At 38.3% G+C, this 15,698-nt stretch overlaps 3 protein-coding genes across 3 annotated transcripts in view; all 3 read right to left on the bottom strand.

Annotated features, from left to right (window-relative positions):
- prmt3 (protein arginine methyltransferase 3) overlaps positions 1-1,419 on the bottom strand; it is a 79,841-nt gene extending 78,422 nt beyond the window's left edge. Inside the window, exons 1-2 of the mRNA XM_084731661.1 lie at positions 1,343-1,419; positions 944-1,082 (exon numbers count right to left, since the gene is read on the bottom strand). Coding sequence (XP_084587787.1) covers positions 944-1,082; positions 1,343-1,364 — 161 coding nt within the window. The 5' untranslated portion in view covers positions 1,365-1,419. The remainder of the gene's footprint in view (positions 1-943; positions 1,083-1,342) is intronic.
- Positions 1,420-2,569: 1,150 nt separating this feature from the next.
- On the bottom strand, positions 2,570-5,123 carry LOC146332575 (uncharacterized). Its single transcript, XM_084724214.1, has 3 exons — positions 5,115-5,123; positions 4,414-4,441; positions 2,570-4,215 (listed from the first exon to the last, which is right to left on the bottom strand). Exons 1-3 carry the CDS (start codon positions 5,121-5,123, stop codon positions 2,849-2,851), a joined length of 1,404 nt encoding a protein of 467 aa, XP_084580340.1. The 3' UTR covers positions 2,570-2,848.
- Positions 5,124-7,965: 2,842 nt separating this feature from the next.
- On the bottom strand, positions 7,966-15,453 carry htatip2 (HIV-1 Tat interactive protein 2). Its single transcript, XM_084731531.1, has 7 exons — positions 15,026-15,453; positions 13,499-13,691; positions 13,300-13,407; positions 11,466-11,603; positions 11,299-11,360; positions 8,278-8,508; positions 7,966-8,038 (listed from the first exon to the last, which is right to left on the bottom strand). The coding sequence occupies exons 1-6, from the start codon at positions 15,139-15,141 to the stop codon at positions 8,304-8,306; spliced, it is 822 nt and encodes a 273-aa protein (XP_084587657.1). The 5' UTR covers positions 15,142-15,453; the 3' UTR covers positions 7,966-8,038; positions 8,278-8,303.
- Positions 15,454-15,698: the final 245 nt, after the last annotated feature.

Raw genomic sequence — 15,698 nt, 5'->3', positions numbered from 1 at the left:
CCGCTGGTATGGACACAGCTCTGATCACATCATAAAATCACTGTTAAATTATTTAAATCATTTTAAAATTAATATTTTGTGTCACATAAATGTGTGTCAAATATATATATATTTTAAGTAAATTGTAAGTAACTATGAAATAATGGGTATAATGTACGTTATTATGAAATAAACAACTTCCTGTATCATCCTGCCTGGATTTATTTAACAATAATAACCTGCTCGCTGTACATTATCCCTTACAACATGAAATAAAGTCAAAATCCGAGCTGCTTTTCTGTTTTATGTTCTTGCCATATTTCTTTTAAATAGGGAAATTTGTCATAATTATTTCCACCCCAACCCCCCCCCCAAAGAAAAATATTTAGGGAACTTATTTTACTAAGGCTCAACACTAAATTTTAAAAGTCGTCGCCAGGCTGGCATCTGAGCATCAGCTCTTGGTTGCCACAACTTACAATATGGTTGCAAATTTTAGTCACCTTATCTTTTGAGTAATTAAGATACTGTGGAGTTATATATATATGTCAGCTTAAAAACTTTAACATAAAAGATTTGTGTTTGTGGCCTCTGTGCTTTGTATTTTAAAAAGTGGTCGCCACATTTTAAGCCAGGAATTAGTTGCCAATTTCTCAAAATGGTTGCCAACGTCCTCTAAACTCCAGGGACTGATACAGTTTAATGTCATAATAACTGGAATTAATGTGGAAGTGTTATTAGTATGTATGTCTGAATGAAGGAGAAAGGATGTAGAAAATGTTAAGGGAGACTGGAAACACTGATAAAAGCTCTTCAGGTGTTTTTTTTTTTTCTCAGGAAATCACTGCACGGCATGAAACAGCAAAACATTTCATTCATCCAAATGTCCTGTGTGTTTCTGAAGATGCTGAGCTGTTGTAAAAGTCTGCAGCCTGTTTCCTCCTGCGGTGCAAAGTCATCTCACCTGTCACAGAACAGACAGGTAACCTGCTCACTGCCTTCCTCCTCCTCCTCCTCCATGCACTGCCACTGCTCTTCATCATCATCAATGTCATCATCACCGTCAGAGAGCTCTGGCATCTCCTCAGCAGCTCCATCACCGTCTGTCCAAATGAAACCTCATTACAGCCGCATACGAGCGCCACGAATCACCCAGTCAGCTAATTACATTCAACAGATCAAGTAGCATTAGCCTTATAACCGTTACAGTCCAACAAACGGCCGCAAACGCATCATGTAACGCAACTACAAACAATTTTCACAAACTAAATACACAACAGAAACAATCGCTAGCCAGAACGAGCTCTTGCATGTTTAACAGGTGAAGTTTTGGGGGTTTAAATTAGCTATTTACAACACTCACGTGGGTCTGTGTACTCTGCCATGATGTCGCCTTGGTTTCACTGGACTTCCTGCTGACGTTTGGTGACGTATAAGAGGGGCCTGGAGAGGCACTTCCGGGTGATCACCACAAGATGTCGCCAAAGTTTCAGTTACTCCTCATCGCACTCGCTGTCTAAGCTGCTAAAAAGAACAATTTCAAGAAGTTTATGATATAAATCTGTACTGTACCCGGCTAATATAATGGAAAAATGATTTTTCACTAATCAAATGTATAGATATATTTTAAATATTATTTATTGTTAAATGTACCTTGTTTTTTAACCATGTGCAGATTAGTATGCTCATGTATGTAGACATAAAGTAGAAATATTGTTTGCCCCCGAGCCACTTCCTTATTTTACATTACATATATTTAATAACTTACAGTGTATTGAAGTTCATTATTTTATATATTTTATTTTGAGAATTTATTTTGTCAGTAGGGAGCCTTTCAGAGAATGATGGAAAAAAGTAAATACATAATCATAGGAGGGAAGATATTAAAGAGGACATTCAGCGCTTTTCACTTGGATGTCCAGTCAGTGTTGATGTTTAATAAACTCAACTATAGCAATACATTCCTCAGTGACAGAAAGGGCAGAGTTCTCCTGCTACAAAATAATTTCACCTTGAAGGGAACCCCAGACCTGCAAAGAACTTGCATAAGTGATCATTTGAACCCAAACCATGATCTTTCCCTGATCCTCATCAAGTGCTTTGTGTCCTTAAACCCACCCAGGTGTTAACCACAGTGTCTTTTTTCTATGTTATGCCCGTTCCGACTTCCTCAGCTGAGTAAAAATATTTTAAAATTCACTGCTGAAAAAAGAAATTTTTCTAAGCACATGAAAAGATTACTTTTTAGAGATATGTGGTTCTCACAGAGAAGCAACATGATCTTATAGAATGTGGTGCACTGCTGTAGATTAAACAGGCCTATATAAAGTAGTCCAAATGAGCTCAACCTTAAACGTCTACAGCAGTAAAAACCAGAATTCACATTAGTACACCAGTAATATTTATCCAAAAACATGTATAATAGTAAAACACTGAAAGGAACAATCTCCAAAATAAGTATATTCTGCACATAATGCAGATCAAGGTATTTTCACACTGTGTGTAGTGCTACTTTTACTTGAAAAAAAAAAAGAATGTGAATATATCTTACATCACTGCAAAACTATCATTTAAAATGAAACCAGAAAAATTAAGAAAAAATTTTATAATGGCCTTTATTTAAAGTGAGACTCTCTCTGACAAACAACAGAGCTCTGAGTTGGTTTAAAATGCATGACAGGCAGAAAGATTGTGTCTTGATGCAGCAGTTTTTTCACCACTGTAACCTTGATAACTGACATTTGCATTCTTACACACAGATTTTGTGAAAATACACACAAATGGCAAAATATGCATCAGGTCAAGCTGTGCCTCTTGCTGGCGTTTCCACCAATATTCATGTTTGCCTAAACAGCATCTGAAGCTCACTTTAAACTCCAGACTGATCCGTTTCTGGAGGACTTGAAACAACCGTGTCATCATCTTCTTCATCATCCCTTTCTGCTGTTTGTAGCTCTGGAGGAGAAGCTGTAAATGTTTCGTTTTGTTCCAAGGATGGTCCAACTTCTGCTGAACTTTCAGACTGGCCTTCTGGGTCTGATGCTTGAGGCACAAGCTCCACATCTTGGCCCTCTGTCTGCATGGATGAATCTGCCTTGGTGTTCAGTTCTCCATCAACTGAAGGAACAGCTGATGAATTAATATTTGTGGAGTTCAAACTGGGAGGTAGAGTTGTCTCTGCAGATGTCTGAGTGGGAGTTGTTTCATTGTCTGACGAATGGGTGGTTGCAGGGAGATCATCATGAGTAGGAAGTCTTTGGAAAGGTTTGAATTTCCCTTGGACAGGAATTTGTGATCTATCTGGTGGTGGTGGATACCAGGGTTGTTTTCCTCTAGAATTATAATTATGACTCGATACAGGAACACCAAAACCAAACCCTAGTTTTGTTGAATCGTGGCCATAACTACCTGGAGTCTGTTTTGCAGATGGAAATCCAGTGTCCAAGAACTTTCTACCTGCAGCAGAACTAGCTTGGGGCTTTGTTTTGTCAGAACCAGGCTTGAGGCGGCGGGTGTGGGTGTATCCTTTTGCTTCAGGCATCACGTCACTGCTAAAGGCCCTGGGCCTAAATGCTGGATAAGACGTCTCTGTGTCAGAATGTCCTGTCTTCTTGAAGTAACCGGAAGGGTTTACATGAATCTTGTAAGACTCAAAATTCAAGCTAGGCTTGATAGCTTGCACATTTGGACTTGCTTGTGAATAGATGATGCTCTTCTGGTTGTTCAGTCCAAAGCCCACTGCAGCTCTGTCTACCTGACCGGGTGAAAAACCTCCCATAGACTTTGTACGGACATGATAGGTACGGGGTGGAACCTGAGCAGCACCTGTGGAGAGCACAGAATCAGAGTTTGCTTGTTCAATCTTCTTGCCACCAGGAAAAGCGGACGCTTTGTTTCCAGAGCGGTTGTACACCACAGTACTTTGTCTTTGTGTAACTGAAGCTAGGTTGAAGCCAGATTTAAAATGGTTGACTTGGCTTTTTGGGAAATTTCCATTTTGGGTTTCAGGAAAAACAGAATAAAGATAACTGCTTTGAATTTGTGATGACTGGGAGTCGGTGCTGTGATCTTCTTGAGTGGGGTAATTGTTTCCACTTTGCCCTCTGTGCACACTCGATGTCTTGTAACCAGCTTTATGGATTCTGATAAGAGGCGGTTCACTCCATCTTTTATAGTCTACATCGTCATTGTGGACTCCCATCGCAGCCTGTCCTGCCTGGACACGTAGAACATAAACTGAAAGACATTAAAAGGAAAATTCAGCACTTTTCACATGGAAGTCCAGTCAGTGTTGTTGTTTAATGCACTCAATTAAAGCAAGACATTCCTCAGTGAGAGAAGGCTGAGTTCTCCTGCTACAAATGTCTTCAAGGGAACCCCAGACCTGCAAAGATCTCACAAAAGTGATCATTTGAACCCAAACCATGATCTTACCCAGATCCTCATCAAGTGCTTTGTGTCCCTAAACATACCCAGGTGTTAACCATAGTGTGGTCATGGATGTAAACATAGGGGGCTGCACTTTATCTGGATAGAGAGCACTATAACTTTTACATTTTTTAACCAACTTCAATAAGTCATTTTTGTATTCGGCAGCGATGATACATCACAGCAACTAACCAAGCGGTCAATGCAGCGCCTACATCCATTATGTCTATGTGAGTGGCCATTATAAGCTGAGACAAATGACACACACACCTCTTTTCTATTGGTCGAGACTGCAGTTTCAAAGTTCAAAGTTGAACTCCACATGAAGAAAGGACACTGATTCACACGTGACTGCAGCCTCATGCGTCGGAGGTCAGAATTTGACAACTGAAATTTCCATGTCCTGGATGCACAATGCCAACATTAAAAAAGAAAAAAAACATGGCTGACCCTGAAAAGTTGATGAGCAAAAATGTAGACTAGGGAAAATGAGTCATGAGGTAACGGGACCCATTCTACATTTTACATTGGCAACATATTCTGACATCGGTTTACATGTAGAACAGATTTAAAACAGATCAGACCTTACATGGCATTACATTATATTTTTTCTAGTACAAGGTCAGACTTTGACATTATCTAGTACGCAGCTTTAGGATAAAACTATCAGGGTAAGCCAATCAGAGGAAGAGTTGGGCAGGTCATACCTTTGCCATCCTGGGAAAAAATACTGCAAGCAGAAGAACTCAGCTCTCTTGGTCATGTAGCACTCAGTAAGGAAATTATTGCTTCAGGTGACTACATCTGCCTCCAAAACTGACTGGACTTCCACATGGAAAGTGAAGAATTTTCCTTTAACAGTATCCTTTACAGATTTTTTGTACAGAACAGGCAATCAATCATCAGTTATATTAAAAATACATGTCACTAATAAAATTGTAAATTGACAGATCATTTAATACCTTCATGGGTATTCTCACAATTTACATCACTGTCCAGCAGCCAAAGACAAAGCATAAACAGCCTGCAAACCAAAGGGGAACAGGTTTAATCCAGAAGTTTCCAAATTATATTTATATGATTATAAGTATTTAAACAGCTACAGTCAAAAGTGACGGGACAGCTTACCTCAGACAATCTGTAGGGCTCATTGTAAAGCTTTTTTCAGCAGCACTTTACTGAACAGTTAATCAGACTATGGCTAACCTGTTGGAGCAGGTAGTTCAGACCCAGATGTCTATTTCCCAACTCTGAGCAGTGAGAGGCAGATTGGCTCAGCTGTTCCTCATTTTGGGCTGATTGCTGCACGGCCAAGATGGCAACACCCAGAGCTGCAGGAAGAAGAGGAGGCTGTATGTTTTCCCCCAAACAAAGTCAGTCTGAGGTAAATTCTCCCGCTCAACATCACTTCTTGGGGGTGTTTTTTGATGAAATGTGCAGTATACTGAATAGAGGCCATAAATGTTGTATGCTGAAGGAAGTGGGAGACATTTTGGGACAAACATTTTCATCTCAGTGTTTTGTGTATTTTTTTTAAAATATTTTAGCATTGTCTGTCTTGCTACAAAGATTAGGTCTTCTTTAGATGGATTTGCTTTAGCTATCCATTCACCAAAGCTACTTAGTTCAAAAAATACTCAGATAGGACCCTGTTGTCTGCTAATAAGATAAGTCCAGAAAGAAAAGGAGAAGGGACTTTTGTTCTGCAGAAATGTGACAATTACCCTGATAAACACTGAAGATACAGTGTCACAGTCATATATAAAGTACAGGAGATTATTTTGCCTTATTCCTCTGGTGTTTTTGCTGAAAGTTTTGTCTGAACTAGTCTTCACTTGTAAAGTGTGTGATTTTATCTCCCAGCTGAACCGAGTATTTGTGTGTAAGCGAGGTCATCATCCTTTAAGGAAACACTTTATTTAGAACTTAATGTTTTACTTTTTTTTCTCTGTGCACACCTTTGTCTGACAGGCCCTTTTCACAACAGACATGTTGAAATGTCACAGTAGGAAAAGTACAGGTGTTACTTATATCAGTGACTCCTGTAATGTTCTAGTGTCTGGTAAAGTGTGGCTGTTTAGTGTAGTTTATTTGATTTATAAAAGGACAGTATGCAATGACATTGATCATTTACAAGAAATGATAACATGGTTGCACCGGATTTATCGAGACGTTTATTTCCATCTGTAGTCCTACACGTAACAAGAAGACACAATAAATAAAATTTAAAGTGCAATACAGACTACAGTCAACGCAGGTGCCTAGCATAATAAAAGCAGTAGGAACACACTGCAGAGGACACAATACAACAGCGAGGCAGCAAGTGCAAACCAGGACCATGAAAGAAACCAATAAATGGAATTCAGCCACCATTAATTCTGTTTACTCTACTTTTCCTACTGTGATATGACATGTCAAAATATGTCAAAGAGGTCTGTCAGAGATGAGCATCATCTGTTTCAAATTTAGAGAAAGATTTATCAACAGTCTGGGCCACTGCTTTTACATGTGGCTTTAGAAATTCTATTGCCATTTCTTTAGGAAACTTTGTTGACGATCCATGTAGGTGACCTGCTGCCAGATGACAGGTGCACAATGAGAAGCATATGTTTAAACACAGATGTCTTGGACAGGAATGGCTTCATTTCCTATAGGCCTACTGGGTGTTACCACATTCAGTCACAAGGGGGCGCTGCTAGATCAATGAGAGAAAAGGCAAGTTTATTAGAATATCATCTCAAACACAACTGGAAAATGAAATTAAAGCTAAAACAATTCAAAAAGAAATAAAAACTGAAACAGAAAAATTAAAAATCTTTTTATTTTAGAATTGAACAAGGACACAGGTTGTTGTAGTTTGTGCCTTCACTTCTTTAACATCTTTTCTTTAAATATAAATACACACACGCTGGTTCACGCGTGACTGGATCACATCATCCTTCTGATATCTGGCATTGCTAGCATGTACACAACTGGTTAACTTGGTTCCAATATATATATTTTTTTGTATTGAAGAATGTAAACAAAACTGACCAAAAGGAAACAAAGGATCATAAGTTAAAATTCATAATCCTCAATATCAAACTGACTGTATATCAGTGTGTAGGGCTGCCATTTAGCTGAAGAAACGTACGCAAAACTCATTATCAATGTTTATTCAGAATTGTTCCATTGCTGGTATCTCTGCAGAAATACAAATTAATATCTTCACATGATGGCATTGTAGCTGCAACATGAGCAAATACAGTACATTCCCTGTAATATGGCAAAGATATTGAGAATATGCAGATACTGCACAGCTGTAGTACAGCACAGATGTAGACACAATATATTAATATTGATACAGCCATTATAGAAACATTTTTTCAAACACAGACAGTTGAAAATGTGTAATAATTTAATTAAAACATGCTAAATTTAATGCAGAATGAGCTTAATACAACTTTAAGGCAGTTTTCCAGCATTGTCTCTGAGCACAAATGGTGAGCATCAAAAAGCCTGGTCACAGTTCCCTGATGAAAATGTATATAAACATTTGACATATACAACATTTTCCTTTGACATGATGATGATGATGATGATGTGATTAGTATTTGCAGTGTTTAGTCGTCTCTGTATCTGCTGAAATTGCCTGAAAAGAAAAAATAAAACAGACAATATATCTTTACAAATCCAGTATTTGGCTAATGTAAATTTTTAATCAGACTTTGAAACAAAATTGGTCCAAATTTTAAAATTCACAATATTTATAAAGCAGAAATCTTAGAAGAGTTTGGTTATGGAAATCAAGTAAATAATTTGTCTATTTGTCCTGTTTCTGTCAGTGCAAGCGGCTGTCTCGTCAGAGTAAATGTGCAATATTTTTCTCACCTCTGTGTATTTCCTGCTCTTTCATTTTATCCTGCCCTCTTTCCCAGATTGACAATGTCTTTGTTCTCCAGGATCTCCGTCTTCTGCTCAGGCTGAAGCGGAGCGTTTACCGCCATCGCTTTTGCCACCAGATCGATTGGGATGGACATGGACGTGCCAGAAAAGACACCGAAGAATTTCCTGGCCAACCACTCGCCAGGGCGACTCTCCTGCCGGTCTACCAACAAAACCCTGTTGAAGGAAAACACAGAGGTATTGATGATTTATAGATTATACTGGGCTGGATCAGGTTTTTCAATAGTAAACAGCCACTTCATACAGCAGATGACACTTTTTTTTCCTCCACTGGGGAGATCGACAACACTGATTCTCAACATGTCATACTAGAATTACTTCAGCGGAACAACAGTTAAGTACAATCAACACTTTGTATCATGTAGAAGGATGCAATCACATGTTTTATCTGGTCTGTACCAGAGTGAAAAGGCTTGACTCATTTGGTATATTAAAATTTCACAGGACATTATGATTCATCCATGACTTTAAAGAAAGGCACATGGTGTCACAACTGTTTCACTGGATGGAGTTTTGGTTAACAGTTTGGTAACTGCCTTCTCAGAAGGGGAGAAGACTCTCGGGGCTGTGCCTCACGTCCTGCGTCACACAGAGTGTTGTGTGCCTGATACACATTCTCATCGGCTCACTTTGGGTCATCTCGTCAATTTTCGGATAAAGTAGCAAAACTGTAATCTATACATTTATTTATTAACCTGGTCTTTGTCTTAATCCGCAAGATTAAACATGCAAGAGACCTCACGGCAAATTTTAACTCCAAACACAGATGATTTTTAATTTTCTTTTTTGTGATCATCAGTTTAAGTAGATACACTCCCATTACTGCTGGCATGGCTGCAAGCCTGATAAGACTTCCCTGCAGATTTTCAAATGATTTCTACCTGACTGCCGATCAATTCTAAAATTGATCATTATAAAGTTATACTAGAAATGTTTACAACTAAATAGTGCAACAAGAGATTGACATTTAGATGGACAGTATTATGTCCAACAGCAAAAATCTACTTGAGTTAGTATCTCGCATCAGTATATCCAAACAGGCTTACAAGGCAGACTATCAATTTCCATGTTCATAGGTGTGAGACCAAATACAAGCTGAGAGTGATACAGAGCTCGCTGATGCATGCACTGCTATATCCTGCAAAACCTCACCTATCCTGGTGAAATGCCAGAAAAGTTTTTAGGGCATTCCAGCAAGGGAGCAATCAAAACAAACTTGATCAGAATCACTGAAAGATTAGTAAGGCATAATGTTTGTGCTCTTTTTCTCTGGTGTTGTATGAACAAAGAATAAGGGATGCACAATATTGGATTTTTGCAGATATCTGATATGCCGTTTGGCCGATGCAAATATCAATATATGCACATTTTTTTCCATCTAATTGCAGAAAACATACAGTATCCTTTTCTTCAAATTTGTCATGATTATCAGGATGATGGCTCTTACTGTGAGATGGGCAATTAATTATGTAGTGTTGAAGAAATGTAATTTGGCTCATTGTTGCGTGACAGACACTGAACAATCATTACAAACAGCTATCTGCTTCAGACGCTTCAGAAAATCTCCACACCACAGACATACTCGACATTTTATCTGCCTGTCATCAGTTACATCTGTCATGTTTCATTTTAAAGCCTTCGATGGCCGATGGCACTGATACAGTATTACTGTGTATCCCTGCTAGCATCAGCCAGGATTTAGTTTTGTTCTGCTCAGCCTCCCTGTATTGTTGTGAGGAGCTATCCACTGTGCAAGCAAACAATTTAAGAACTTTTGAGGCATCATGAATACTTGCGATCAAAATTTAAGAATGACCTAATTGCAATTTGTGCCATGAAATATAAATAATAATGAAGTAAAAGAAATTTACATTATGAAAACAGAGAAGACTGAGAGACCTCCAATGACGACTGCAGTGCACTCATCAATGACTGTTGGCCCAATGTGTTTTGGGGTCATTTCCTGTAGGGGGTTGCCAAACAAAACTTACTGCAGTTTGGTATCAAGAGGCTGCATACTCTCATTCATAAATGTGTAAATTGGCCAAGTTGACAGGGTGTCATTCTCAACTGCTTACACTAAATACAATGGGTCTCATGCATGAATGTTTTCATTTGTTCTTGCACAGTGTGTAGTGAATGGCATTTGATTGTACATTAGATGAGCATGTCAGAAAACTTTTTTAGCAGACATGTATGGGAGCAGTGGAGAATTACTGGAGAGGTTTTTCCGTCAGGCTGCAGCAGGTGCAGCCTGGTCATCCTCCTCCCAGCCAGGAGGCCACAGTGTTCAAGTTTCTATGCATCAAATATTATTTAGACATTTATTTAAAGGATTGTTACCTTCTGAGGAACGGCAACAGATGTGGAAATGGTGCCTTGATGGATTTATCTGGTCTGCTGAGCAGCGGTACATGAACACTGAATGAACTGTGGTGTTAATTGGAGAACTTTGGCAAACACACTGTGGTTTCCACAGCTGTCTGTGTACATGTCTGTTTGGGAGCGATCCAGCCTTTATACCAGTTAAACAGTAGACTGAGATATGTTGTGAAACTCTCTTTGGAATGCCAGGAAGTGGTGCAATGAGTACTTGCAGATGAGGTGGATTAGATTGTTTTGTCTGATCTAAGTTGATGCTCAAGAACGGCGCACAAGTTTTGAAGAATCTGTCTTTGTAACCTAATCGTCTTTAAATGGAAACATTTTTTCTTTTGTATTTTCATAAAATAACTTTTTCTTCATGACATTTTACAGCACAAAACACAAGCTGGCTCTTGTGTGTACTTACATGTGGTCTTAAATTCAGAATAAACGATAAGTACGCAAGTACTGATGAATACCACAAGAGATCTTAAATTGCCAACTGTGGACAAATGTTCTTATCTCATAGGGGGAATGTGGAAGTGTCTCATAAAATGATTGAATTAAATAAATATCACTCACCCTGGTCTGTAAATGGTATATCTGTCAAAACCCATCGCCTCAATTTCTGCTTCCACTTGTCCCTGGAAAAAAAAAAATCATCATTTAACGAGATACACAGTTGAGCTTTAGTTGAGAAAAAGAAGACTTCAGTATGCTGCACACATTAAATAAAAGAAACAAAATACCTTGACTTTGAGGTAGAGGAAGCTACTGCTTTCATCAGCTCCTCTGGAGGACATCAGGTGGAACTGCGAGCAGCCTCCTGACTTGGCGAGCTCTGCTGATTTTACGACATAGTCATGATCGACGCGGATGAATCCATCCTGAAATAAAAAACTAGAGTAAGCTTACTTAAACTTACTAATGTCTGAGAACATCTAAACAACAGACACATGTGACTGAACATGGACAAAGATTACTTCAACATTTTTAATCTTGTGGTTTAATGTCAAACACTTTAACAACACTTCCGCTTTGACATTTAAACTATGGCTTGAGAATAAAACAAACTATTGTAGCAACTGCTCATTCACAGTGGAGCGCTTTCCCCCAAACAAGAAGCCTTTATGTGACAGAAAGTGAGTCATGTAAGCTGGAAATTGTAGCCTGACCATTTCTGAATTTTGAAGGTGGTGGTGGAGGAAGTACTTTGAGTGTCACTGTCCTATGAAAACCACAAACTTCTAAAATGTCAACATTTCATGAGATCAGAGAAGCAGCTCTGTTTTCAGCTTTGTGAAGATGCATTTTCGAGCTGATCCAAGAGGGGTTTTAAAGAGTTTATTTATTCAAAATCACCACGTCTGGAGATTCGTGGTTTTCAGTGGACAGGAGGGGTACGAAAAATTGTAATCTGAAGAGTAACTAAATCTGTGAGACAAATGTAATGAAGTAAAAATTACTATACTTCCATCTGAGCTGCAGTGGAATAGAAGTATAAAGACAAAATGGGCAGTAGCAGTAGTGCTTATGTACAAATTTGAGGTACTTCTACTTTACCTAAGTACGTAACTGCTTGGTAAATGTACTTAGTTACATACAAACACTGGGTAATACATCATTATATTTGAGAGTTTTAAAACTCTTAAGATATATTTGCCAATATTAATAATTTTACATCAGTGCTTAAGATTGATCCCTTCAGTTTTTTCAAGACAAAACAATACTGATATATTTGTGCCGGGCGATCCAGCTGAAAAATTTATCACAATAAAAGGTTTAATTTCAGTCTATCAATAATTATTTTTAATTTTTAATGATCTATTTTCAATAAGGACCAGGACAAAGAAGGTTGTATTTAATAAATGTATTTCTTTTAATTTAATCACTATATTTATCAAGGCATGAACGTAATAACATAAAGCTACCACACTGGCGAGCTGACCTGTCCTTCTTTATCAACAATTCCTGGTACCACTTTACAGTAAGACTACATTTATAAATGGCATATAATTATTGTCATTTACGTTTTTACTGAACAGTTTTTCTTATTGCCATTAATGAAGTGTCTCTTGCACATAAAAAACACTATAGTTTTTTAGTGCACTATAGCTAATATAATGGCCTGGCCCCTTTTATCAGTCTGGCTCTACTAGAAATGTTGGTACATGACACAGAAAATGCTGAATCATTGCCACTAACTGTGACCACCAGCTGCAGCTTTATGTTTTTGCTTTGCATACTGCCAGGCGGAGCCACCTAACCTGATCTGCACCTGTGCAAGCTGAGCCTGGATTATCTTTTTGATTTATCACCACAATGCTATGCATATATTCAAACCTGCAACCACGACTGACTCACAGACTACAGATTCATTTTATTCTGCTGCTTCCGCCCTAGATTTAAACAAAATGTTGTTTAAATTGCTTTTAAATCTCGAGTGGTCTCTCTCTTTATCTAGCTCACTTAACGTGGCACGTGATACAAACCAACAACATCAAATTGCAACAGATATCCTGTATTCTGGTGCAATAGTACAACAGTAGAATCTTAATTAATTCACCAGTAGAGTAAACTTACAGTCCCTGATTTGGCTTTGGTTGTTCCAAGGCAGCAGTAGCCAACATCATGGCCCTTGAAGGCATTTGCATGGTCATCAAGCTTCTCAAAGTCCACCACCTCTTGTGCCTGGACGCACAGAAAATAAGCAGAAGTCCACTTTCAACATGATGACTCTCAGGTAATCTCAGTCAGCTGATGAGAGGATCAACCCACTAACCACATTTTCATATGCTTTGTCCTCAAAGGTGATCTGTCTCCTTCCGATGAGAGTGATCTTGGAGAAGAGTTTGCGCTCCAGCAGCTCTTGAAGCAGCACCTTGCCCGTTTCCCCAGTGGCACCGAGGATGAAGCAGCTCTTGTTTTGCTGCTTGAAGTTTTCCTCAAGAGTCTTGATGTCTTCAGCTGCCATGCTGTGTGCCAAAAACAATTGGACAGCGCAACATGCATAAGTTCAGGTAAAGGTAAAATCTAACAACCATGCATTTTAAGTAGGGTTGGGCAACATGTATTATAATATTTAAATATTTTTAGGCCACTCCACAATATATGATAATAGGGCTACAACTAATAATGTCTTTTATTCATATTGGAGAAGCTGAAATCATTTTTTTATTAAAGCTATTATAAGGAGTTTTTCACCCATTGTGACATGGTCTCAATTACATACTGAAGCTTCTATGGTCTACATAAGCAAACGAGACCATCAGCGATAAGATCGGCTCTTTCTTAATAGTCATTCTTAAAGTCAACCGCTGGGTCAGATCCTCGTGAAATCAAATGAAACAAGTCTGTGTTTACATTTTCCTAGCCAAAGTTACAGCAAGTAGTGTGTTAGCCAGTTAAAATGAAGCAGGTGGATACTATTATTAAGATAATTTTATAATATGTTTTGTAGTTATGGTGAAGGAAACACAGCCGCTGTTGTCCACAGGTGCTGCCAAAATCAACACGATATGAAAGTTCCTTGTCGTAGCATTAAAAATTACTCAAAAGATTAATCAATTACCAATATCAATAGTTGGCGATTGATTCAACAGTCTATTAATCATTGCAGATATCTCCATAGGCACATTTCCTCAAAATAACACACTGTTAGGGCTGTGTGATATTAACAAAATCAAATATCATAATATTTTGACAAAATACCTCGATCAATACTGTGACAATACCGTAAGGATGATTTTTGGTGCTTTTGAAAAATATTAACACAACAAACCTTTTTGATAAATAATCATCAGTGATGTGGATATGATGAATAATTAATTGAAGACAAATACTAAAACACCTATAACAGTCTGGTAAGTTCAGAAAACTGCATCGCTTTCGTGTAATGCAGCCTTTAAAATCAGAAAAAGACAACATTTGTGCCATATCAAGACAACAACCAGTCTCATATCACAATGTCATTATGACATTGACATATTGCCCAGCCCTAATTGTAAATAGGCAATGTTTGCAAATGTGAAACATGCAATATTACTGTTTATATGGGCATTAGGCTTGTTTTCATACACTCATTTGAGTAAATAATAGGAAATTAACTGAGCTGGCAGATGCACTGACTGTCACTGTATAGTTTCATGACAAGAAACGGACGAATTAAATAAGATGCACAGGGACCATTACAGCTGACAGAAACCACTGGTTAAATTAGCATTTCGCAACGTTACATGTAGCATTTAGTTAACGTTTGAATATGCGGAGTCCAGCAGGCAGATAAGCTAGTCTAACTGCTGATCTTTACCTGGTGTACTTAACAGAATCAGGGTCGTCGAAATAATACAAAACCGCTGCAAAGACAACAACCACGACAGTTAGCAGCCCGGTCGTTTTCCCAAAAGTGCTGTCCAGTAGTTTCATAACAGATACGGGTTGGAGCAACGGTTAAATTGCAGCGGGGACACTTCCTGGTTGCCTCCAAGGAAACGATTCACGTTGTACACAGACGGTGCTCGCGCTCTCTTCCTGTTTCTTTGACAGGCGGAGGAAAACATCAGAAATGATCGTCAGCGTCAAAACGTCGCCTGACAGACAGAGCGAGCTGACAAAAATACTGTTAACTGCATATTTAATTTATCTGGTAAGATATGTTGGTTAACAGCAATCGTGAGGGAAAGACCTTGATGTTTAACGAGGCATCGTTCTCATCCTCATTTTCCACAACAGACAACGCTTCATGGACTGCGCATGCGCACTTCAAATTAGAAGACCCTCGAAACAATCCCCAAGTTATTGTATTGTTTATTATTATTATTATTATTATTATTATTATTATTATTGTTGTTGTTGTTGTTGTTGTTGTTGGTATTGTATCGGTATCATGATATTTACAAAGATATAGGCATATATATATATGTATAGATTTCTATATATCTTAGTTTTCTTGCACCCCTTAAAATCAAGGCAGCCTTACGACC

The sequence above is a fragment of the Lutjanus erythropterus genome, chromosome 1 (assembly GCF_056507025.1).
Source record: "Lutjanus erythropterus isolate fLutEry1 chromosome 1, fLutEry1.hap2, whole genome shotgun sequence".
NCBI classification, from domain to species: domain Eukaryota; kingdom Metazoa; phylum Chordata; class Actinopteri; order Lutjaniformes; family Lutjanidae; genus Lutjanus; species Lutjanus erythropterus.
Note: the sequence above shows the minus strand (reverse complement) of the source record. Positions and strands in the feature narration are given on the sequence as shown.